A 27749-nucleotide genomic window follows, 5' to 3' on the forward strand; every position below is an offset into this window, starting at 1 on the left:
GATCAATGGCTGATCACCTGCTTTCCACTGGTAATAGAGAACCTTGTTTTATTATTCATTATTCATGTTTCAGTACATTATTATAGAAGTAATAACCTGGAGCCACAACTTATCAACAGACCCACCACACCACGCAAAACCACTGTCGGCTTCCTCGCTACAAGCACCAAACAGCATCCATGCAATTATTAAATAGAAAAAACTATTCTTCGATAAATCCAGTTTTTATTGAATTCATTTAAATTATATTCGCACATTCACAAATGAGGCCCAATGAAACTATCTACGTTTTCATACACTGCTTCTTCATTTCTTCTGATGTTATTTTCTCTTTCAAAGCCAAACACATGATTGTGTCATGCAGCTTTATTAAAAATTCTTAAATATATTTATTGCACATCGGAGATTGAATCACCATCTGAGCTGTGGATTAAAAAAAAAAAAAAGTTCAATGTTCAATCAAGAGTGGAACAACCTCAGTTCAGATCCGCATCCTAGTTCTTGAAGCCGGAGAACCAGTTTGTCTCTATGCCCTTATCATAACTCAGGATAACTGAGAAGTAATCATACTGCGAGCTTCCACGCAAGTGTGTGGAGAGAAAATGACTGGAAGCTATTTCCTCCATTTAACCAGAATTATTTTTCTGAAATGTCTGATCGATTTTTATGATATAAATCAGCTTTTTTGTCACTCAAGTGAGTAAAATATGTCGTCACTGTGATCAGAATTGTTGCAGACAATCTTTAATAAACAAAAAAATAAGAATATTTCTCGGAACACTTAAAATTGCAGCATTTCTTGGAACATTGATAAACTGATAAAATCTTTGCATGTATAAGAAACCCTCCAGTTCACTGACAACAGCCGTTTAAAAGGCAATATTCAAAAACACTTTTGCTCAGTACAGTCAAGAAAAAAAACAAAAAAACATGCAGAATGATCCGTGAACAATTGCTTGGATGGAAAAAAGTAAGAAAGGAAAATAACAAGTAAACAAATTATTTCTCTCTTTCAGCACATCTTAGTGACACGCTGGGACATCCGAATGACCAATCAAACACCAGGCAGTCGAAAATGAAATAAAAAAAAAAAAAAAAAAAAAAAAGGGGGGGGGTTTCATCAAGACAGAACAACACGACAGTAACATCCAGAGGCGTTGCAGACATCACACTCCCAGCGCACGACCACGCTATGACATGGACAACGACAACAACCAGAAATCGGAACTAGAAATGCTCTCGGTTCAAAGCAGCATATGCATTTTTGGACACCCAGTCACACCTTGCAAATATGAAAACACACTGTCAAAAAATATACTCTATGAGTCTTTAACGCTCGTCTTCAGAACAGCAGAGAACAGTGAGCCGGCTGAATAAGAACAGAATAAGGCAGCAACCGTTTCTTAACACTTGACAATGAAAGCATCAGCAGTCATGACGGCTTGTATCAGAACACAGATTCATTTGCATCTTATTTAACCACCGTCGCCGTGGAATCCTGGGTAATGTGGGACGACACTACTATTGGGTAAAGGGAGGCAGCTCTGAGTAAACGAGGAAATGTCTTGGAGCTGGCAAAAAAATGGTCGCCGGCTGGAAGCAGAATCCCAACACCTCCCAGTTGTTCCCAACCGCAAGCGACTATTAGACCTTCCGTTTTACAAAAATGTAAAATAACAAAATTAAAATAACACATACTCCTCCGGGAGCAGTACAACCATCCTTAGACTGGGTACAGCCTAACTGGTGGATATGGCACTTGTTGATATAGCAAAAAGATAAAATCTAATCAACCAACAATACAATTTGACATTCATAAGGCAGCTCCTCTGTCGCAGCTTCCCATTACAGTATTTTACATTACAGAATCTTTTATTCGGCTACCTCTTCTCTGGGAAAAGGTCAAGGGAAGCGTACAATCCTAAAATAACACCACCTACCTCCTCACGCTCTCTAAAGTCAGTTTGCAGTTCCCCCAGTTCTTCCACTTTCTGTCCGTAGTATTTTCGATAGATCGTCGAGAACGGAAAAACCAACAGGAGAACAAGAGCGTCTGTGGGAGCAAATCATCCAACGCGGCTCCTCTACCTCCAACCTACTCCTCTTCCTCTTCCTCCTCTTCCTCATCGTCGTCCTCGTCGTGGCAGTGGGTGATCTCCTGGGGGGTGGTGGGGAACAGGTTGGGGGGCTGGATCTCGCTGACGGTGCGTGTCAGCTGGTGCTCCCGCAGGTCAACCTCGCTTCGGTTGCGCGTGGCGAGCGGCGACTCGGTGTCGATGACGTCGACTTGGGCGTGCTCCACCGTGGACTCGTGGGGCATCTGGGGGAGGGGGATCACAGACATTGTATAAGGTGAACAAAAACAAAAGGTACTGCGTCTGACACCATGTCACACACCCGCCGCCTCACTCTTCTCCAACCCGGATCCACGACGGCGGGACGGGGTTCCCTGCTGCCATCGCGGCGGCAGAGTCGCTATTCCACCTTTGTCTTGGACTGAGAACCCATCTTTGCAGGGTGCACCTCCACTTCTTCTCCACCGGCCTCTAAACATCTTCAACCCCGTCCTAATCTGAGTTCTTAACCCTCTGAACCAACCCCCCTCCCACTTTCATTAAAATATCAATAGAAATGTAAACCTGTTTTTTTTGTTTTCAGACTTGTGATTTTTTATGCAAATTGTCTGTACAGCAATGCACCAAAATTTACCTTAATAAATTCATTGTATATGAAAATGTACTTGCCGTGTATTCTGAATGACAGACAAACAGACAGACAGACAAGAGTGCAGCGACCCACCAGCACGTGTGCGGCTCTGAACAGGTAGCTGAAGGGGTAGTAGAGCAGGTTGATGAAGGAGGCGGCGTACAGGTCGGCGTATCTCATCACCTGGGAGGCAAACAGCGTCTGGCGGGAGCCGCTGCGGAACAGGCTTCCCATCATTCCGTAGCACATGTCCATGTCGTGGGTCACTTTCTGAGAGGGGGCGAGACAGAGAGAGAGCGAGAGGGAGAGATACAGTTGGAGGAGGGGGCTTCAGCAGAGAGATGGATATTTTTAGTGTGGAGGTAGTGGAGGTGGAAGTGCCTTTATCTGTCTCTGCAGCGAGCTGATGTCCGGTCTCTCGTTGCTGCTGCTGTCCAAGTTCCTGCAGACACAACACCGTTCTGTTGCAGCTTTGATTCTATTTTTATAACATTAATTCATGTATATATTTGTTTTGGGAGATATTAATATTTAGAAAGGAAGTTATTGCTCCACTAACACACAATACAGTAAAGTAAAGCGCAGATTTTTGTTTGCTTTTTGACATAAATCGGTACATCGCAGCAGTAGGCTTTGTATGGCAATACAATTCTTCATTATAAGGGGTCCAGCCCTATTGATATTGTTCCGGGAAAACCCTCAGAATTTTAAAATCTAAAACTATCTGAAACACAACGATGGCATAGAAGAATCTATGAACGGAGTTTACTTCTTGTTTGAACCGGTATGTCACAAACACCTCATGGTTGAGGTTTCATCCAAATCGATCCACATACAGAGCAGAAATTAGTGGAAAAACCGCCAAATTTGATCTATATCACAGGCACGGTCCAATGCATTTCACGCCAAAATATGTCCAACCGGCTAAAACAATCTGGAACACAACAATGACAAAAGCCAGCGGCACGGTTAATGTGTCGTTTAAACTGGTTCGACATAACAAATGCGTTTACTGTACGTGTATATTTATGTACTTTCTTAATTGATAGATGTCTATAGATCTGTGAGATTGATATTTTATCTCTGTGGTCCCATTACTTTGTCGGATTAATGAAAAATACCAATAAAAAGTAGTCTCAAAAACTCGTAGCCACGTCGAGTCGAATCCACTGAAATGTGCGACTGAGTGATGGGTTCAAGATCGAGCGAGTCGTTGGAAAAAATTACATTTTTCGTATTTCATGGAAACGTAACTTATTGAAAATGTAATCCAAGAAAAAAAAAGTCACCACTTAAATAACCTAAGTTTGCCTGCTATCGTAAATATCCGTAAATACGTAAACCTACCTAAATACGTCATTATTGGCATACACAAGACTCAACATATCCTAGTGTCACTGAGACTCTGGATGTAATTACATACAACAAAAAATTTGATTTTAAAGTAAAAAATAAACAGTTGCCTCCAGCTAAACATAGCAGATTTAAATGAAAAGACAGAAAGTCTTTTGTATTGACAGTATTGACAAGAAAAGTTGTCTGCATTACAATATAGACAGGTAATCTATTCAACTGAATTTTCCAATTAATTATTAACAGAAAAAATACAATAAAGTAGTAATTACAACTAACATTTTTTATTCTATTTATAAAATAAAATGTATTTATTATTATTGTTATGCAAAGTTATTACAGTTATTATTTTTGTTATTGTTCCAGATGCCAAAAAATAACCGAAAATCTAAGACAATAAAAAAGCCATTGTTCAAAAAAACAGTCCTCAAATCAGTCACAATATAAAAAAAAAAAAATAATACTATGGATGGAACTCCACAACGTAACTCCACGATGTTTGATATTTGTAAGTTTAGTAAATTGTGATGTTTTTGACAGAACCAAAAGACTCTAACAAGTACCTAAAATGAATAAACTGGACCCTGTGTATTGCTGCCTGCAGGTATATTTATCATTATTATTTTTATATTATTATTATAATTACTATTTTTATTATTGTGTGTATTATTTTTTGAAAGAAAACACTGCATGAAAATCACTGTATTTATTTTGTAGCTGTTTAAAACTCCAAACAAATACATGGATCAACAGGTTTTATCACAAAAAAACTCACTTGTAGAGCTCTGCCAGCAAGCAATCCAGAGACTGAAGCTCCTCAAATATGGCTAGAAGACAAAACAAACAAACAAACAAACAAACAAACAAAAACAAACAAAAACAAAAAACACTGACCTGAGTACAGGTTTACATCCTGTGCTTGGATCAGCGATGATGTTCGGGAATGGGGGTCAAATAAAATGATTCTGTTGCCCATAAACAGTAAATTAAAAGTTAAACATGTCTTTACAGCTTTGAACGTGACCCAACAGACCAATTTCAGTGACATCTGGATGTGTAGCAATTCTTTCACCATTGGGATTTTGTGAGTAATGCAATTTAATACTCCAATGACTCAAAGTATAACCGGATATAACCAACATTTAGCAATGAAAAGCAAAGACATTTCTAACTCACATGTCCAACTTTCCCTCTTCAAAAGATTTTCTCTAATGGAGTAGCTTTTGATGTTGGCCATGTCATCAAACCTTTCTTTTCTAACCGGTAAACATAAAAGAAAAATGGAAGCAATGGAAATCCACTTTCAATGGAGGATCCCATTGGCTGGGTGGTGATATACAGTACAATACTTGTAAGTAGTACGGGTCTGAAATATACTTGTGGTGGTAGGCTCTTTTATTTTTAAGTGTGAATATAACTTTCTATGTATATGGTACTTTCCATTCCAAAATAAATTGCAATCATAACAAAAAATATACAAATCAAATAAATGACCTACTCTTCTCTACTCTCGTTCAGTGGAAGTCCTCCTTCGCTCACCGTGCGTTAAACCAACTGAATCAAATGGAACGACTCGTTTTATTGAGTGACTCGTCAAGAACAGAGTCCCAGAAAAAGAGTCGAAGCTTCATCACGAGCGGATCTCATGTACTAGGAACAACCAGAGCAGACGCTCCGCTGTAGTGACAGTGGTAGATACAGTCTGCACAATTTTGTGCAGAAAATTTATTGCCAGACGATTTATCTAATCTTTGTTTACATTGAAGTACTTCCAAACGGCCGACATTTTCTTTCTTTCGCTCTTTTTTGAGCATTAACTACGCAACTATGTTACATAACGTTGGTATCGGGTTTGAGTATCGGAGCATTTTTCCGAGTACATATACATGCAAGTACATTATCGGGCTGTATATTTGACCGGCACAGTCTCTCTCTCTCTCTCTCTCTTTCCATTTCTCTGCAGAGCATTTGGGATTGTCAGTTAACCCTTCCGGTGATAGCAGAACAAACCGGTACGGGAGGGGTAGAGCGAGGGGAGATTGTTCACTAGTTAGTCGATCACGGATGACCTCTTTCCCTCAGACTGACAAAAATAAAATAAAAATAAAAAATGATAAAATGAGTTGCCAAATATACTTTGGCGGGCGTTAATATACCCGGGCAGCCCAAGTAAAGTCTATGCGTGGGAAACACTGTTGTATTTCGAATTTAGAATGAGTGTGTGGGGCTCACAGCTCTTGTCGGTCCAGACGTGCAGCTCCTGGGCCAGCTCGGGGATCACCAGGAAGGTCCTCCAGCCCTGACGCTTCTTGGACTTGAGGATGTCCCCAAAGATGTGGTCCCCGATGTAGACGATGTCCTTCCCCTTGGCCCCCAGCAGGTCGCACACAATGTCAGAGGAACCTGCCAGGATATTTAGGGTATTCATATGAGGGAACAGTAACATCATGCTGCATTGACGACATGTCTTCGCCTAGAACTCGCTGGTTTATAAACTTGGAGTCAAATTGTTTTGTTGATTCAATTGGTATTTATAAGCATTTTTAATTCGAACACATTTTAATTAACCACACCAACTCCTGAATGCATTTTAGCATCAAATCACTAGACTCAAACTCTACAAGCTTGATTTGGTGTTTACTAGGGGTGTCAAAGTTAACGCAATAACAACGCGTTAACGCAAGTTGTTTTAACGCCACAAACGCATTCATGCAAGAGGGGAAAGGGACTGAGAAGGCGGGGGACGGGCACAGAGCAGAGCCTCTGCTCCAGTTTCTCTGATCACTTTGATCGCACAGCCCTTTTTTTTTTTTTTTTTTTTTTTTTTTTTTTTTAGAAAGGTTCTAAATAATGGAGATTTACAGGAAAATATTTAAACCGGAGGACAGCAGAAGAGAAGGGTAAAATACGGGAGAATCCCGGGGATAACGGGAGAGTTGACAGGTATGTGTGCTTGTGCACGCGAGAGATAGACAGATTCAGTCAGACAGAGCCACAAGCGTCGTAGGCAGCCTTATCACTTGAAACCAAAGCTTGATTTAATGTAAGCCCTTTGTAACGTATGGGGATACGTTTACATTAGCTCTATGAAGTTCTGGTATGCATTTTTATGTGTAAATATCTGCTGATAATAATCCCCAGACTGATATATGGGTCGACTTATAATAAAGAGTTGACGATTCTGACAATGGCTGAAACAGTTAAGAGCTAATAAGACTTAGATTAGCATGGGTCTTGCCAAATACTTTATTATAGTTGTAGAGTTAATATGACAAAAAAGACTCATGAGACTCTTTATTTACCTCCAGAGTACACAATGCCATGCTGCAATGGTCCCGTGTAGGTGCCGATCTTCAGCCGGCCCGTGCTCTGCAAAGCCGATACACTCATGTTGAGATGGTCATAAGACATACAGTACCTGTACTGGTCATGGGAAATTTTAACCAAAGCGAAAAAGTTTAAACTTTATCCAATTTAATATTAATAAAATAGAAAAGATGTGGGTTGGCATAAACACGGTCTTGGTGAGAAATATGAGAAAATAAAGTATACAGAAGGACTCCCCCCTCAAAACTCAACCTCAAGAGGTTGAGAAATTGTAAAGAGGCATCAAAAACAAGTGCACATCCCTCACAGTATGGAGGCTTAAACATATGACAATAATAGTTTGGTTTTCACAGCCTGACCCACCCACATACACACTCACAGTGTCCACCTGCCGCAGCACCGTCCCTTCCGCAAAGAACATTGGCTTACGAGCGTCCACCAGGATCAGGTCGAAATAGGACTGCCACAGTCTGTGGGCGGTTCCTGCCTGACACGCACACCCGCACACGCACACACGCACACACACACACACACACACACACACACACACACACACACACACACACACACACAAACACACACACACACAAAAGAATGTAGTTTGTTTGTGTTTGGATAATTAAGGTTTGCCCCACCTCTGATTATTAGGAGGTATTTAACCTCTTCTAATGCCACTTTTGTGAATGTTGGGTGCACAAAAAACCTTAATCGCAGCAGTATCTGCCGTTACCTTTGGTCCATGGGGAAAGTCAAAAAGGTAGGTCATGATTTTCTGAAACAGCACAAGAGCAAACAAAAAAACAAGTCAGTTGCAACTTCCGACTTTAATTTGACACGTTTGTTACAGGGAAACCTCAGAAAATACAATTTAGAACACCCACTCTGCAGCAACAAATTCATCCTTTATGTTAATTCATCAACGACTGAAGCTGAATCATATAAGTTATTGAGGATTGGTTCATTCCTTCTTTACTTGTTTTATCCATTGCAGTTATGTATGCATCTTGATTTCAAGTGTTTGTTTTTTAGCTCACCTCTGTGTACTTGTAGTCACTGTTGGTGGCCAGGAAGACCTTGGCCACTTCGTTCATGCGACTTAGGAGGAGAGGAAGCTTTGGCTGGAGAAAGGGAAAACAGAATGTCAGTAATCACTCACATTGGTGTGAGTCTGTGACAATTTTTCATTTTCAAAGAATCAGCATCACTCATTTACTCATTTCACATTTAGACCTATAAGCAACATGTTGGGGCTAAATAAGAATCTGACTGTACTTTCAAAACTTACTTTACCGGTAAAAGACCAGTTAATGAGTAATTTTTAAATGTGTATGTATGCGTGCCACACAAAAACAATTTCCTAGAAGACTATTACAGTAATCAATGGCGTACTTACATCCTTTACCACATATTTCTCCAGGTTTTCAACCGTCTTTTCTTTTAGGGAGCCCTAAAAAGAACAATAAGGAAAAAAGGATTTATGAACCAGGGATTTGCTGCAAGAGACAGCACAAGGCTAATGACTCAGAGAGGAATGAGAGTGGTGTCCGCGAGTGGAGAGGAGAAGTTGTACCTTAAAATGGACCCAGTCCATGGCGTCTCGCACGTCCTGGAACATGCTCTTGTAGGACATGAAGAGGTCTCCGTTCTTGAAGCCAGATACACAACTAGAGAGACAAATAGAAAACATGAAACCTTAACCTATCCATTATGAACATGTTTCATGTAATATTGTGCTGATGTACATTTCTGTTTTTATTTTATTGGTGATAGGAGTTGTCATTGTATTGTTTTCACATGTGATTGTTCAAATGCACACCTAGTAAAATAGATTGGACATTATGAAGGATCTAACTGGTAATACAAGGGTTATAGGGAAAACACAAATCTACATTTCTAAATAAAGCATATATTTCATATTAAATTAAATAAATTATGAAGATTTACCTTGAGTATCTAGAACAGTTGCTGAAGAAATCAACGAGGCATGCAAAGAGGTAGGTCTCTGTGGAATGAATAATTAAGGCTTAAATTCGGTGACCAACAGAGATTTGTGTACTTTTATTAAGTGTGTGGTTCCCTGACTGTAATAACAATAAGGGAGTGTTATTACTCAACATCATCATCATCAACAACATCATCTGCCTCACAGCAAGAAGGTCCTGGGTTCGATTCCCACCTGGGGTGCTGTTGGCACCGTGCTCCGGCGGGTTATCTCCCAAATAGGAGCCTTTCTGTGTGGAGTTTGCATGTTCTCCCCGTGCTCACGTGGGGTTTCCTCCACCTCATGTCAGTAAGGACCCCCACCAAAAACATGCACCCATCATCGTCTGACCAGCGCTGGACACTTGTCACCAAGTCCCCGGGCGCGTCGACGAATGCTGCCCACTGCTCCTGGCTGCCCCCCCGGAGGAAGGGCAAGCCAGGATGGGTTAAATGCAGAGGCCTCATTTCACCGGCCACCATCCAAAGCATGTGCATGTGTGTGTGTGTGCATGTGTTGTAGTGTGGTGTGTTGCGTGTTAATTAAAGACTCTTCTTCTTCTCTTCTTCATCTTATAATTGTTATTATTATTCCAGCAAAGTTTGCCTCCTTAATTAATACAATAAATATATAAGTCTCCTTAATAAATACATCAACACAAGCGGCTTGATTGGGAATCATGGGTTATTACTTTGTGGAAGCATTCACTCATCAGTTTTCGTGTTAATCAAGTTTTAGAGCCAAAACATTCGCAATGCTTTGTGGATGGGAATCTAGATTGAGGGAGGCACGTTTTCCGAAACAAACCCCCCCCCCCCCCATATTTCTATCCTGCCACAGCACCCACAATTTTCCTTTACATCAAAGCGCATTCTTGTTGATGCACTTAAAAAGAAAAAAAAAATTGCACCTAGCATGTATAGTTTTTGGGATATGAGCATTTGTTCTCAGGGTGATTTTTTTCAGCTCTTCTATACACTCATACGTCTAATTAACAGACTGCAGCTGTTGGAAATTTTCCCCTAAAAACTTTTTTGTCTTTACATCATTGAATGTCCTGCTCAGCATTTTATTACAGAGGACTATTTACTGAACTATGGAAACTGACTCACAATGTGTAATTATTCCCTGTCATTGCAAGATTCTCTAAAAAGAAACTGCACATAAATATCAATAAATATTTTACATTTTATTTGTAAGCTGAACTTTACAACTACCCTCATCTAAGAGTAATTGGTAGGCTTGGAATTTCTAATCTGACTTGTGCTGCTGATCAATTTTGGCCAACATAATCAGAAATAAAAAAGCAAAATGCGAAGCATGCTGTGAGAGCCACAGAGCATGCTGTGTTCTCGCGAGAGGACGGAAGTGAGTACATATCCAACATGGCGGCGCCCAGCTGCACAAACTAAAACACAGACAATCGGCTCCAATTTAGACAAATAACAAAGCAGTGCAAAAAATATATATATAAAAAAAAAAAAACACACTACCCAAATCCAAAGAGGAGCACCTTGAGAATTATATTGATTATTATTATAAGGAGTGCGTGATGGAAGAGGACCAGGACCGTAACGAAAAGAAGGAAGGCAGACTCAGCTACTGATACAGATTACCTTATTGATCTTATTCCCAGTGCTGCAGAGGTTAGTGTCTTGGATGATATAAATAAGAAACTGGAAATGCTTCACTCCTCCAAGACATTTCCAAGATTTAAGATTTCCTGCACCGCATGGTCGGCGAGATGCAAAAAGACAACGCAGATCTAAAACCTCAGTGAAGCCTCTCCCAACAGAGATGAAGGTTGTGAAGAAAAAAAATAATAATTAATGAAAGAGACAATTCTGGAGATCCAATCCATAAGTATGCGGGACAGTCTCATCTTTTCCAGGATTCCTGAGAGCAACACAGAGACCCCAGAAAACATGATGAAAGACTTCCTCTACACCGCCCTGAAACTCCCCACGAACACCATGAAGGTGGTCACCTTCCACCGGGTTCACTGGGACTGGGACACAGTTTCGGGAACCGTCCCCACTCCATCATTGCTAAGCTAACACTTCAAGCACAAGGAGCTGGCTCAAAGCAAAGGACGGGAACCGAAAGGAACCACACTGGGTATGAACGATCAATTCCTGATAATTCTGATATGCGAGATGTAGAAATTAGCACCCTATCTATGTAAAGACTGTAAATATTTCTCACTCTCATTAGCTCACCTTCCTTATCCCTCCCTCCCTACTTCTCTCATCACTCTCACCCTCTATCCACTCTCTCACTATATGTCTGTTTGACTCTGCAATGTTCTGTTTCTCTTTGTCTATTTGTCATTTGTTTGTGAAGATATGTATACCTACAAACTTCCTGCAATACTAGGACAATAAAAAGGAATGTAAATGAGAAAAAGTCAGACTATGGGAAAACATGGGCACAGTAGTATAGCTATTGCCTTGGATGCACTGTGCTGCTGCATGGGAAAACTACAAATACACATCCATCACCCCCTAACTTACCTCAATGACACCCATTAAATTTGTTAGTTGGAATGTCTGAGGGTTTGGGTTCGCCAGCTAAACATAGCAGAATCCTACGTCACCTCACCAGGATGAACCCCAGCTTCTGTCTTCTGCAAGAAACTCACCTCACTGCATCCGAGCACCTCAAACTCAAAGCTAAATGGTTTAATCAGATGTTATCTGCATCATATAATTAAGAAAAAAATAGGTGTTTCTATATTGATTAATAAAAGTATCCCATATCAGAATAAAACCGCGATATCACACAGAAGGGTGATACATAATAATTAACAGAATTTTAGGCAACATCAAGTTAACCATAGTTAATATTTATGGCCCCATTGAGGACGACCAAAATTTCTTTCACAATATATATTTTAAAAGCTCCTAAAATGCCCCTGACTCAATTATTATAGTGGGAGAGGGAGAGGACTTCAACACAGTATTTGATCCAAGTATTTTGACAAGTAACTCTGTAATGTCCAAAATCCTGTCAAAAAAAAAAAAAGTCCAACTGGACTAAAACCACGGACAATGATATAACCCAGAAACTTCCCTTAACCATCACAACGGGCAACATTAGATACCTTGGTATTGATATTTCCACCAATCTGAAAGATCCGTTTACCCTTAACTTCACTCCATTGCTCAAATCATTGAAGAAGACCTCCACTCGATGGAACAACCTACCCATCTCACTAATTGGCAGGATAGCAGCAGTGAAAATCAATGTTCTACCAAAAATAAACTTTATATTTTTAATGACTCCAGTCCAACCAACAGTAAATTGGTTTAATACTCTAGACTCAATAAATAAAATAATCAATAAATTAAAATGGAAATACAAGAAACCGAGTACTAAACAACTAACACTTCCGAGAAACAAAGACTGTGGAGGCATAGCAGCCCCAAACTTCAGATACTACTATTAAGTGAACCATCTTCAATTTATAATTAAATGGTTACAACCAGAGCAACAATTGGGCCATGGATGGCGAGACATTGAACAAACAGAATGTCAGGATTTATCAATATCTGATCTCCCATTCATTACTGAAGCAATAAGGAAACATTTAAAACTTAAAAGTTGCTTTAAAAACCCATTCATCACATTGACTCTTGTCAGCCTGGTGGAGATTCAACAAACTCAGTGGTTACACTGAGTCGCCAAACAAATTCACTCCGATCTGGCACAACCGTGACTTCTGGTTAAAACAGACTTATAATCTTCAGGTCTTGGAAAAGACAAGGAATTATTCATTTGGAACACATTTTTTAAAACAATTTGCTTATATCCTTCCCAACCTTAACCAAAAGGTATAATAACAGTGGTCACAGTGTCCTGCAATTCCTTCAACTACAGCAGTCTCTAAAAGTTAAAATCAAACAACATCCTACAAACCACCTCCAATGAACATCTTACTCATATAGGTCATTTAAAAAAATCAATTTTCCAGAATATACAAACTATTATTAAAAACCGATGACACTTTAATTTTACCAACCATGGAATGGGAAAGAGACCTTGCTGTTTTCACTGATATCAACCTGTGGTTCATGCAAAACGGGTTTTGTGGATAAAGACGTTTGCGCTCACTGTTCCCTTAATACCAGAGATGACTACTTTCATGCCATCTGGCTCTGCCCACCTATCCAAACATTCTGGACCAACAATCGCCAAGACGCTATCAACCCTTCTTGGTCCCAGCATTCCAGTCTCAGCGTCTGTATGTCTCCTTGGTAACCTCTCCTCAGTTGACCAACCACTCAAACACCACCAACCCATTTTGATCGCCTTAACAATTGCCAAGAAAATAATATTACTCAATTGGAAAAACAGAGATAATCTCACCACATCCCAATGGTTACATTGATAAATAGAATACATCTCCATGGAAAAACTATTGGCAATATCCAAAAACAAGGTTGATTCATTTAATGAAAAATGGGATACTTTTATCACTGACAACTCCATCCATCAATACTTGAGTCTTCCTAAGTCGGGGCAATGTTGTGGTACTTTTTGGGCATGCCCCTCGGGTCTCAACGGGCTCTGCAGTGGGGTAGGTGCCCGGCAGCTTTGGGGACTGGCGGCTTGCGTCTGGGGGTTTCTGGCGCGCTGTGACCCAGCAGGGCTGCAGAGAGCCTCGTCGGATGCCTTCTGGGGCCCCTAGGAGGCCGCTCGCTGTCATGGGTGTGGGTTAGGGTGCCGGGGGGCGGCTGTTGACCTTTGCTCCCACTGTGCGGCCGAAAAAACAGCAAAATGCTGATCTCCCATTGCTCCCAATGCAATTCTTCCAGGGAAGCGCCCTGGCGCCAAGTCATTAAATCTAGGACCTGAACGGCCTCATCCGTAGCGCTGTGGCGCCAGGTAACAATTTGTCGGGTGTGCTGCCTCGCGCTTTCGGCAAGTATAAACCAGGCTAGTAACGCAGAGAGGAGAGGGAGGAGCAGCCGGCAAAGAAGGGGGGGACTCAGAGAGGAACACAAAGGTGGGGTCCTGAGGGGGCTGTGAGAAAATGGCTGTAATTTCCTAAATTCTTACTCGATTTGGACAAATTATATATCACACTGTACATCTACTTCTTGTCTGCATAATAACATTAATAAAATAACCATAATAATCACCATGAAAATGTATTTACGATAATAATTATTCTTATTATTAAAACATGGTTATGATAGTAATAATAATGTATATGTACATAAAAATCAGATTTTATTGATGTGGGTTGGATGGAGGGTCCGTTGGGATGGATGTGCTTGGTGACAGACAGGTGCGGACAGCAGGGGGAGGGGCAGGGTAGGCAGACAGGAAGCGGCTCTAATTTCCTCAATTCTTCCTCGATTTGGACATATGATACATCAAACTGCTCGGCTGTACAGGGGCGCACTCCCTTTCAACCGGAATTTTGAGTTATGATTATTATTATTATTATTATTGTTATTATTCTGAGAACATGTACATTTAAAACAATTTAAAGCAATCTTGCACGACCCTATCGGGTGTGACACCTAAAACTATTTTTTTGTTTGTTTGTTTGTTTGTTTGTTTGTTTGTTTTTTACACACTTTGTATTCGCACAGTGTATACTACTGTGTTTGTGTCTTTATTTTTTACCAGGGAGGTTGAAGAGTGTATTGAGAATGTAGAAGCGCTCCGTGTCTCCGCGTTGAATGAACTTGTTGGGATACATCTCCCTGATCTCAGGTCTGTGAGGGAACAGGAAAGAGTTTGGAGCTGTACACAGGAGTGCTCATGGATTGTAAAAAAATATGTGATAGTTTTTCAAGGTATGACTATTGATGAAAAAAAAGCATATAGCCAATCGTTTCATTATAGGGGGAAAACATTTTTTTGCTGTAGCTACCAAGACTGACTTGTTTACATTGTAAGTCCTCTCATACTGTAGGAATACTAATCGGCTTTGGTACAAAATGCTTGTTGAATTATACAAAAATTGCAATTTAAATCATTGAAAGATTAGTAGTAAATAAAGTGGTCACTTTATAATTAACAATATGATGACATATGCATAATAGTATCTAGTAAGAAATGTCACTCAAAAGTAACCCTGTTATAAAAAATGTAATTAAAAACCAGCATATTCCCACAGGAAAAGGCAATATAAAGTGATCTGGGAATTGGCTAATCTCGTGTAAACAGATACTTGGCGAGGGGGACAAGCAGAACAAGCAGATCTCACCCCCTCATGAAGTTGAAACCATGCGCGCAGACCAGGATGTTGCCGTACGTGTCCACCTTCAGCAGGTTCCCATACATTGTATCAAACACCAGGCCTCTGAGGGCGGAGATCAGGCAGTGACAGCAAAGCAAGTGAGAAAGAGCGATTTGAGAGTATTTACATGAATATTGGTTTCATAACTAAATAACAACCCTTACCTTCCCATAACCAAAGGAATTTAGACAGGTTACTATTATGTTAAATTAGGCACAAGTGTTATTATTTGGTTGGATATATTTTGTATGAAGTGACTTTCTGAAGTCTCTGACCATCACCAGACTTTCATTATCTTATCCCATGTTCTCTATCAACACCATAAAACCACCTCTTCAAATCTCAATGGGAATTCAGATGTAAAATACTCAAATACACAATGGGATACATGGTTGGCTGAATGAGTGTATGTCAAAATAAAGTTAAGGTATAAAAGCTGCCATTGGTCATCACCATCAAACCAAAAAGCCAAGAGATATGGATGGAGAACTTAAGAAGTAGTTTCTCCTTACAGTAACTCATTTTCCCCATTGACTTCAGGAGGACAATTAGACAGAAGAAGCTTCTGGTGAAACAATCCATTTATACCTCGATCATTTCTGGCTTGATTGTGATGACCAATGGCTCCCTTTAAACCATAACTTGTTTTTTTCGACTTTATGGTCATTTTTAATAGTAAACCTCCATCTTATATTGTGGTCTTATTATGGCTGTGCTTGTATCAACAGATGTGTGACCGCACAGGTTGATCAATAGAGAGCAATAAAGCAGTGGTTTTCTACAATAGACGTAGTAGACATTTTCACACTGGATATCGATTTGCAGCAGCATTCACCCTGTGTGGTGTAGGTGATAAATTATATACACTGGACAATTTTCCAGTAACATAAATTATAAATCTGGCTGCTAGGAGGCTTTCTCTGATGATATTGCAACTGTTTGTTGACCTGCAAAACAACCTCCAGCTTCTCTTGTTTATATGTCAGCGTTATGGGCTAGGGACAGGAGAATGCTTTGAGGAGGGAAATTGGATATTGAAATGTAGGAAATGTTTGTCAACCGACCTGGTGGGGAAGGAGGGGTCGTACACAAAGCTGAGCAGCTCCGGAGGGTAACCGATGGACAACAGGCGCTCCACTGTCAGGTCAAAGCCCAAGGCCTCGTACTCTGGAGATTTATACACTGGAAGAGACAGGCGGGTCAGTGTTCATAGCCCAAAACAGAATCTAATACAGGAGTCAAATATATTTTTTTAAAACTAAGTCATTCTACAAAAGACATAACATTGTATCTGACAAGAAGAACTTTCACAATTATTATATAATCTCCTGATAGCAATTATTTGAGTGATTATTTTTGTAGAATCGTTAGATTCTACAATCATGTCTCCATCAAAATTTCAGGGGAACTGAACTGGAAACTCAAGACACTCAAACAATGCAATAAATAGTGAATTGTGTGAGTTTTCATCAATTGGGTTGAGACAAATGCACTGTCTACTTAAATGTTTATGTTCCAATGTTCAATGTCAACAAATGGCTCTTCTTCATGAGGTGAATGTGCATCTGTGGCAGGCCAAGGGGGCATGGTCAAGAAGCTGCTGCAGACAGGCGGTGCAGGCTCCCATCCCGGGGCCACTCAGCTGCTGCGAATCAACAGAGGGGCTCCCCTGGTTCGTCCGATCCAGGACCGGGTAGTCATTTAGGGTTTGTTTATCCCCACAGTGAGGGAGTGCGTGCTTGCAGGACACGCGTGCGGACTTGGCAAGACAAACGCTCTGCCTAACGAGCCAGACATGTCACGGCAAAAGCGCACCTGAGCACTGATCTAGTAGACTCTGTCTTTTAATTTGAGCGAGCCTTTGATTTGTCCTTTTGGCCCACGAGTTGCCTTTTGTTTGAACCTTTAAATAAATACACGCCAACCGGCGCTGTTTTGCCTTCGCCTGCCTCCTCTCTCTCATTCCCTGGCCCTGGGCCAGAACACACCTCCACAGCATTGTTTCACTATTATTGGATGAAAGCATGATAGAGGCATAAAATGAACCACAAAGACAATCCAATTGTTTCATCGCAATTATTTGCATGACAGTTAAACCGCAACTAAATTTTAATGAGGTGACAGCCGCAATGACTAGTGACCAAGTGCTCATAAAAATACTCAAGGAGGGGACGTGTGGAAAAGCAGTCACTGTGGTCTGGTCTGGATGTCGCCACCCCACATTCAGCTGTGGCCTCGTTTCCGACCACCATTCATCGTTGGCCCGCTCCTTCATCCCAATTGAAGGGAGAGGAGTGTGTGTGTGTGTGTGTGTATTTGTTTGGAATTTGCTTGTACGGCAGGGCGGATTCCCTGAACGACAGCTGAAAATGTGTGCCTTGGGTTACCATGCAGAACTCTAACGGGAGCAGCAGAGTTGTGCAACTATTCAGGGCGGGTTGGGGGGGGGACTATTTTGTAAATAAATTAGAGAATAATCATTAAATGTTGTGTCAAAATACCACTACACGATGAATATTGTTGGTTGTGCTGTTATACTGGATATAAGCATGGGCGTTATTATATCACTAAAAAAGATATACAGTATAAGAGCATTCCTAATTACAGGCTCGTAAAACTATCATTATTACATTTTTCAAGACTTGCCGCGTTTGAAATGAATGTGCATGTGAATGACAAAAGATTAAAAGTCAAGAGAAACACAGGTTTACAGCTGTAGATCTGTGTGTGTGTGTGCGAAACAAATGCACACAAGCACAAAACTGAAGTCTTTAAGTACAAAATTTGTCCCTGATTTAAACAACGCTCGGATTGGCCAACACGATCAACTATAATTACTCCCTAATGGTCTAGACTGTGTACCTGCCAGAGTGTAGTCCATGTCAAAGCCAAAACACTTGATCTTCTCCATGGCCAAGCTTCTGTTGACAAAAACTCTGGAAAAGAAATCCATAAAAATCTAGTCAATTTATGTACTAAAAAATAACCAGTAAGAATGAAATACTGGAAAAAAAAGCTGAAACAAGGAAGAAAATAGTAAAAGTGGCACAGAAGTCTGTCAGAGGCCTTGTAATATCTTTTGGAGGGAGTTGTTATAGCATAACCTTTTGCAATCTTGTAATGCAGAAAAAAAAAAAAAAGTCAAGACCGGATCATTTTCATTACCTACACATGTTTTCCCACTCACTGATAGCTGATAACTAATTGCAGCTAAATTATGAGAAAGTCCATTAATTTTCCGTTCGATAAAGATTGCAGAAAAAGTAACTCAATAACTGATAAGATCACAATAAACATCCCACATCTATATTAAGCATTTTGCTTTGCAGATGTTTGCATGTCATGGAGAATGGGCTCTGCTGTACAATATGGCTCTTAAAAAATATTGACACTTGGCAGCGTATAATAAAACATATGACAGCGTATTGCAATACAAAAACTGAAGATAAACTTAGTCAACCCATCCAAAAATAATATTGGCCTCTCAGGATTTCTGGAAAGCAGCTCTTGCTTGTCTTTTGCAAGCTCCTAAATGGTGATAAATATTAACATCAAAGCCAACTGTTTTCTGCACTCAGGCAGTGTTGTTCATTTATTTAGAAAGGGAAAAGTTAAAGGAATGTCTGGAGTTGTTGTTTGGTAGGATATATTTTAGGAAAGTACTCAAAAACAATAAGCAACCACTACAGCAACATGCATGCAATTCTATTGGTTAAATAGACCAAACAGAGCATCTGAACTAAAAACTTCCGAGCCACAAATTATGACCAAGTCCCTTTCACTGTCTCATTCCTCTCCCAACAACAGCCACTTTAAGGAATTCCGACTCTCACACATTTCTCTGAACAGTTTTTTGAGCAACCGGTTGTTATTACTGCTATGTATTATCTTCAATTCAAACCAAGCTTTGCTTGGAGGTGTTTCAAATAAATGAAATGTAAAGAACGCACCAGAAGATAATGGAGGGCCCAATCTATTGAGTTCATTTGCAAATAAACTCTGTCCAATAACATATTCTGATTCAGATATGATTGCCTGACCTGTGTCAAGCCATAAATACTCCAACATTAAATGCATACATGTTGTCGTATTATGAATCCAGTACGGCCCTGTATACTATACATGATTCATTTGGTGGATAATTTCCACTGAAGTGGCATTTTCCCCATGTTAAAATGGGACCATTTAGATTCTCCACTTTTACATAAATTTGTGATGAATAAACACTGAATAACACTGTTTCCCTGGACAGAGCTTTATTAAATGCTACTCTGCCCCAACAAAGGCCTGAAGTTTCCATTCAGATAGCATGAGAGGATGATACTGGACTGAATGGGATTGATAAAAGGAATGGTATGGTGAAAACAGATCAAATAGAGATGGAGGATCAGCGGAGAAAGACTCAGGAAGGGCTCACGTCCACTAGTGGCCGTTTTTTAATATGTAGCCAAATCAACTCACACCTAGCATCAGTATGAATGGAGATCCATGGGGAGTTGGATGGAGGGTCAATTCACAAAAAAAAAAAAAGGATGAGGGTTATTTCAGTGAGTTTTCCAACAACAAAAGGACAGCATACCTCATCGCAGGATGGTTTTGAGCCAGATCCCGTGGAAAGCTTTGCAATAGAGAATACATGCGCCATGATGATAGTTTTACCACTATAGCTTACTGCTGATCTGGGCTGATCTAGCGACTGAGATCTTACAAGACGACTGCTGTGTTTATGTGTACTTTATTGTCAGTGAATAGCCCTTCACGCAAAAAATACATTTGTAAAAACAGTTGTATAGCAGACAGATGGTCTGCTAGAGAAACAATGGATTGTGTAGATTCCAGATAAAACAACAAAAGTAAACAAAGCAAACACTGATTAATATCCTTGTATGGGAAGCAGCAGTGGGACTGTAACAGTATAGTATATTTGTTGCTTTGAAATGAAGGTTTCTCCCAATCAGCCTCGTGCATACCTATGATGAGCTTCACGGCGGTACTTCTTCATTGCCAAGCCGTCCATGTTGGCCGGCATATCGGCATATCTTTGTAATCGGTCGCTCCACGAAGTTGTCATCTCTAACCGTTCAAACTGTTTCTGAAAAGGAATAAGTGGAAGTGGATTCAACCAGGTCACCCGGCCCCTCTACAAACATTTCTTCATATTGAGTCACTTCTTCAAACTCTTCACAAGTTAGCAAAAGAGCAGTCTATACGGGCCAAACTGCGAAGGATTGTTCATTGCTTTGACACAAAAACGGATTCACAACCAGAGCATTAAAAATTCATCAACACGATTTGCAGTAAAACAAAAACAACCAAAAAAACAAACAGTAAACTATATAAAAGTATATATATACACACAAAATTCATTCCAGAATAGCACACTTCGCAGTTATATATCTGATGTCAGTTATCGTGCAGAAGATGTCACAAGATGAGGCCACATCTTCACAAACACAGACCGAGATAAAAAGGTAATAGCTGGGTTAGGACACCACCCCCATTCTTACCGACGAACACAGGCTGATCAAAGCAGCCTGACTATTTAAAGCGGATAACGTCAGTACAGATAGACCCGGCAGGGACTAGTGATGGAAGGCGCCAAAGGTGGATCAATAAAAATCGCTGAGGCAGATCCTCTCAAAAGTATGTCTTTTGGGAGAGAAATGCGAATTTAGCATCGCAACAATTTACTTCTGTCAAGTCTATATTTTGCTGGGATCTAAACGTGTAAATGAGTCGCGCTCAAATATGAATTACCGTGAGCCAGACGCCGTCAACTCCTTTTTGCCCTTTGAACTTGTATTTAGTCCTCAGTAATTATTTCCAGTTTGCGAGCCAAAGGTCCACTCGCCCGGCCCCTCTTTTCCCTGGGTGACGCCAGTCATTTGCCTCGTTCGCTGTGACCGAATCGTTCGAGTCCTGCATCGCGAGTCGACGCGGTGCGGCGATAAACAGACGCCGGAGAGAAGCCATGCTAACGAGCTAGCCAGAAAAACCTCCTTTGCTCTACGGGTCAATTTTTGATTGAAAAGCCCCCCCGAAAACACGCGTCGGGGAGGTGGCACGGGGAGGCTGGCACCTCGCAACCCCGGTGAACGATTCCTGGCCGGGTACTTTTTAAGAGAGGGACAGCCTGACCGGGCACGGGAACAACTCACCCTCCAGCGCAGCTCCGCCAGCGAGTATTGCGGGGCGTGTAACCGCGCATGCGTAGAGCACGTCGGAAAGGGAAAGTTCTTTTGAGACGAACGATCAGTCGCGGTCGCGCTCACGCCACGTCTCCGTGCGCCGCTCTAAACGTGCGCATTTTTTTGGGGGAATGCAAAATCAGCTCCATGACCAAGGCCCCCTCAACAGATCGAGGAACCCCCTCTCTATCGGCCTATGATAAACCACCTTGTGCTGTAAAATTTCACTTAAAAATTGCTGGGATAAAAAACTTCCGCATTAATGAGGTTGAGTATATATTTTTGCGACAATCAAAAAAGATATAGTGTAAAAATGTAATAATAAACTATATTTTTACCATATCCCTATATATTTTCAAAAATATATATTATTCGTGCATATAGCTGGAGTTTCATATTTCCCCCCCCCAAAGCATTTTTGTCAATGCTTAATTTACACGAAGAGCAACACAGCAGGTCATAAGTCAGGGTAAAACTAATACCAGTGTTATAGCATCACATAATAAGTAAAACAATCTCCCTGGAGTAGTAGAAATATAAGTACTGGGTGAAACGTTTAAATTGCGACGTTTGATCTGAGTTTACTGTCCAATGTTATTCTCTTCAGACGAGCGGGACGCCGCACGCACGCCCCCTGTTGGCCAGCGACGAAATCGGGACGGAACTGGCCGGGAGACGGCGGAGCAGATTTTCAAAAGATTCGTTTCCATCCCAGCGGGGAAGACACTATAGCAAGGGTGTCGAACTCATTTTAGCTCAGGGGCAACATTCAGCCCAATTTGATCTCAAGTGGGCCGGACCAGTAAAGTCATAGCATAATAACCTACAAACCACGATAACTGCATTTTTTTTTTTTAATTTAAGTGCAAAAAAGTACAAGTACATTCTGAAAATGTTCACACTGAATGAACTATCCTTTAACAAAACATTGTCAACATTGTTTAAAAAAAAAATGCAATTTCAACAAAACATTTAGTCAGAGGTATCTGGAACTAAACAATATAATATTTAACTTTTTGATTAAAACAACTTGTCAAGATCTAGAAATTATTTTAAATGTACATTCATCTCCACATCTGTGTAGAGATCCTGACCACCTGAACCGACACACCGCACCAAACAAACTGAAGAAGGAACTATTAAGGAAAAATGTTAAGTTATCCCCCGTCTTGTAAATGTATAAAATTTATACGTAAAAAAAATACATAAAAACTGTGAACAATAGAGTTCCTCCAAACCAAACTATTTTGTACTGAAGCTGCTGACTGACATTATATTGCACCATGTTGAGTGTCTTAAAATATTTCCACAGTAAGTATTAATTTCACAAAACTATATTCTTCAGGGTGCAAAGGTGTCTGAAGAATCAATTTACACGAAGTCAACTTTGCCGTTTGCTTTGCTCCTGAAACTTGACATCTTTTAGCCTTCACAAAGTGCATCAATATCAGGCGTCAAATCCTGAGCAGCAGCCAATTTGAGCGCGGCTTTGTTTTAACGATGCTCATTTCGAAGAATACTTGTTCACAAAGGTAGGTAGCCCCAAACATGCGCAAAGCCTTTGCAGCAGGAGTTGTCAAATTGGGGTACCCTGGCAAGAGACGGTGATAAAATGTCTCCAAGCCCGCCCAGGCAAATGTGTCCTTCAAACCGAAGTCACACTGCAAGTCAATTATTTCACACTCTACGTCGACGGGCAAATCAGAAGCCTTGACTGTGAATGGCGAGCGAAAAACTGCGAATTCTGTCCCAAGTTCACCAAAGACCTGAAACCGCTGCTCAAGCTCCCGCAGCAATCCAGCCGTTCTAGGGATTGCAATTCCGGCACCGGTTCGCCCCTTTTCTCCGTGAACTGTCCGATTTCGGGTCGTAGATAAAAATAAAAAAAAAACGCCTCCGCGCGGCACCTCGGCTTAGCCGCCTTACTTCAGTGTGGTGTGGCAGGCCGCAGGTAACGTCTTCATCACGGAGAAGGCTGTCAAACTGACGACGATTCAGACCTCTGGCTCAAATGCAATGAATAGTTCTGACAACCGCTTCCATGACGTGATCCGTTTTTAACGACCTGTAGCGCAATGCCTCCCGGTGCAAAATACAGTGGAATGTCCAAAAACGATGCCCTCCATTTGCAGCCTGTACCTTCCCTCTGACAACGCCTGCCGCTACAGATGCTACGACAGAGTGAGAGTTGAAAATGTCATTTACGGTTGTGGTGTCCATCATAGGCACCGACTCCAGCAACTCCATAGTGGCGGTTGAATATGGCCATTTGAGCAACATCCATAATGTCCGCGCTCTCGTCAACTGCAACCGAAAGTGCAACAAAAGACGTGACTTTGTGCTTCGTTTGGCTGTCCACATCAGCCGAAAGACCCGAAATCCTGTCTGCCACCGTGTTTCTCGTCGGGCTAATGTCAGCAAAAGTCTGTCTTCAGCGTGCATGTTTTCTCCCCCTCGCAGTATGGTTTTCATGCTGATGCTATTTCGCCGGCAATAAGGTTTTAAGGCTTTCACCGCTGCATCACTGATATCTCGGCTACGGGTAAAAACAGACTTCTGTTTCTCCAGACCCGCTAACAAATCGCTTATCTTCTGCCCTTTGCAAGCTGTTGTACTTTGCGCCACGATGAGTCTCGTAGTGGCGCCGAATATGATCTTCTTTAAGTCCTGAAACCTGCTGCGAACACACCCATCACACGGGTTTCCCATTCGCCTCTGTAAATAAATGGGAAACGGTCCGTTTCTCTTGGAAAGCTCTACACTCTGCGTCCTCTTTTCTCCTTTTCGACGAAGACATTTTAGGTAATGAGGGTGCCACGGAGTTTACCGTTGACAGCAAAATAACCTGTAGGATAAGATTTTTATTTTTTTTTATCGGCAGCTCCAGCATAAAGCACAGCATACAGTTTGCTTGCTTGACAGTGTTGTGTGCGACCCCCAGTGGAAGATTTTGAAATAGCAGTCACTTTTATTGATTATGGCCGTATGTTTGACACCCCCACACTATAGGATTGAGCACGGGGGGGTCACACGCACAGTGTTGGGATTCTAGCGCACGGGGTGGGAGCCAACGTTAAGATTTACGCCAATAACATCAAACCAACCTGTTGATATTCTCGCCAGACAAGTCTCACTGTGATTGCCTGACCGTCCCTCCCTGAAAGACGAAGGCGTGTGGGTTATTACTACTCTAGAAGCAAACAGAAATGGTTTGGGTTCTGAGCCACATGACGTGCGGCACTGTAAGTTGGATGAAAAATAAATCTTAAGGAAGAATATAATAATACTGCTGCGACTACTACTACTACTACTAATACTTCTACTACTAATAATAATCATAATAAACTAGATATTAATGTATAAAAGTGTAGCTGTTGTATTATTATTTGAGTGATCAGCTGCATCAATACAATTGCTTTTATAGTTGCTTTTATTATATTATGTGCAAATAAAGCACGTCAATAGTAAAATATTATCATAATATGGTCCTGCAAAATAGATTATTAATTAATGATTAAGAAATAATTATAATTATTATTGTGACTATACTCTATGTGCCAAATGATTAAATGATTACTAAAACAACTTAAAAAGTTAATAACGTGGATATATTTTGATCATAGGAAATGTTGTGGCAATAAATCAAAATAACATTTTTTGATTCTTGAGAGTTAATCGTTGAGAAATGATCATTGGGATTGTCATCACAATCTTTTCAATTCCCTAGAATCGATCCAGTGCCAATCACTGGTTTCGGGTTTACTCCTAATGATGGAAAAAAAATGGTAGGTTCGGTTGTAATACCGCAGTTTTCCTTTACCCCCCAGGGTGTCAGAGTCTACGTCAAGCCGCTGGGAGGCCTTTCGACACAACCAGAAAAAGCAAAGTATACAAGTCTAACCACGTTAACCAGTCTGAAGCAGAAGTTTAAAGAAGTGAAATGAGAATCAAGCTGCAAACCACACGTTGCTTCTGCACAGCAGCTGATACGCACGCACAAACACGCACACACACACACACACATACACGCACACACACACACACACACACACACACACACACACACACACACCACACACACACACACACACACACACACACACACACACACACACACACACACACACACAGACACAAACACTCACTCACACAAACACACACCGAGGATGTTCCAGTGTAATGATATTTATTGATGGCTTAATATCAGAAGGTGTTGCAATGACTCAACATCAAACACTGAAAGTCCTACCAGAAGCAAGACTCAACCGTATCATTAAAAAAATACATGCTTTTGAAATATTTTCGTTGGCTGTTGCATGTTGTATTGGGTCGTTCTAAAATTGTATCTTTAAATATTAAATTACCACAAAATGATAAGAATATTTTCATATATATGATTGGAATTTTATTTTACTCATGTCTATTTATGTATTTATTTATTATGTATATTTATTGGAATTTTAAGAGATTTGCTAAACTTCGATCGTGAAAACCATGAAGATTTGACTTTGGTTTTCGGGAGGTTATTTGTGATCAGTAACCATTTCACAACAAGATAAATCATTAATACAGAATATTTTGGGGAATATTAATTGAACGATGATGCACGTACCTGGGGATCGTGAAGCCCAGGTATGAAAAGCAGGCTGGGTTTCCCCGCCATTCCATTTCATTTCGCTTTTGATCTGTTTTGGTTTTCCATCTATATAAAGTCGGATTCCAGGTGAACAGAACACTGACCCGAACAGAACAGATCAGCTCAGATCACACACACACACACACACAGAGACTCTCACTCGCATTCCAGACAAATACACAAAACCGGCTCTTTTAAGACACCTGCTCCAGACTACTGCCAACAGCGCCACCATAAACGCCGTGGACAATTGGAAGTACTGCAGCATAATTAGGAAAAATGCTTCCAGCAAACAAGCCAGTGATGATGATAATGTTGATGATGCTGATGGTGATGCCGTTATTGATCCGGGCCAAGACCACATGCACGTGGCTGAGTAAGCAGCAGGGGCGTGGACAATCAGAGAGCATGTTCCATGTTTTCAGCAATCGAACAATGAGCACACTCCAGAAGATGGTGAGTATAAAGTAATATGTCATGTTAAAATGTATATACATGTATGCTTATATGGTTTTCTGCATATATTGTAAATGATACACATCTGCGTGAGCTGGAGACAATCTGACAATCTGTCTCTCTCCAGGGTAACTCTACATCTCCGCTTGAACACTCTCATTTCCCAGACAAGCACTACAGTCAAACTTCCCAACTGACAGTAAGGCAAACTTGTTTTGTCAACAATAATACTCAAGTCATTATTATTTATCTGCGTTGATTTTGTTAATAGTGCCTGATCTTGTGCTTGTGGCGACAGGCGGAGGAGAAGCTGCTGTTCCTCAGCGAGGTTCTGCTGGAAGTGCAGCAGGTCTTCACGAGCTGGACGGTCAACAGCAGCAACTGGGAGCAGAGCGCCATCGATGCTTTTAGCAACGACCTGTACAGACAGGTGTCCGAGCTCCAGCAATGTGTGAGTACAACCAGAGAGAAAGAAAGAGAGAGGGAGGGCGGGGGGGTATTTAAAATTGCAAATCATTTAGCCACTTATAGCCACTTCAAATCACTTTCAATGCCAGGGGTGGAAAACGCTGGGTCAGAAAGTCCTATTCCACTCAAACATGTGGATCTGGGTCCAACTGATGAGTGAACTAGATCAGTGCATGGGTGGAACAAAAACATGGCGGGTGTTGGACTTTCTGAACATGGAATTTTACACATCTGCTAAATGCACATCAGAATCGAAGAAGCAATGTTCACTGAGTGCAAAGAGTCCATGTATGTGCATGGGTCGCAAAGGGTGCAACTAAGCCGAAATGTATGGTGGTTCCAAAGTTGGAAAAGGTGAAAATAGACAAATTCTACATA

General features: G+C 41.0%; 1 protein-coding gene across 2 annotated transcripts; it reads right to left on the reverse strand.

The window, feature by feature from the left end:
- Window positions 1-304: 304 nt before the first annotated feature.
- On the reverse strand, window positions 305-21787 carry nt5c2a (5'-nucleotidase, cytosolic IIa). 2 transcript variants are annotated; one of them, XM_080016122.1, is made up of 19 exons: window positions 21782-21787; window positions 20594-20715; window positions 20203-20241; window positions 18486-18559; window positions 16688-16805; window positions 15591-15686; window positions 15005-15096; window positions 9331-9388; window positions 8957-9050; window positions 8780-8833; window positions 8421-8504; window positions 8117-8158; window positions 7766-7873; window positions 7362-7428; window positions 6292-6462; window positions 4835-4886; window positions 3088-3148; window positions 2800-2976; window positions 305-2320 (listed from the first exon to the last, which is right to left on the reverse strand). In XM_080016122.1, exons 2-19 carry the CDS (start codon window positions 20692-20694, stop codon window positions 2096-2098), a joined length of 1713 nt encoding a protein of 570 aa, XP_079872248.1. In that variant the 5' UTR covers window positions 20695-20715; window positions 21782-21787; the 3' UTR covers window positions 305-2095. The 2 variants fall into 2 exon arrangements, with proteins under 2 accessions (XP_079872248.1, XP_079872249.1); XM_080016123.1 differs by lacking the exons at window positions 20203-20241; window positions 21782-21787 and having other exon boundaries at window positions 20594-20704.
- Window positions 21788-27749: the final 5962 nt, after the last annotated feature.

Source organism: Zeus faber (assembly GCF_960531495.2).
Source record: "Zeus faber genome assembly, chromosome: 16".
Lineage (NCBI taxonomy): Eukaryota > Metazoa > Chordata > Actinopteri > Zeiformes > Zeidae > Zeus > Zeus faber.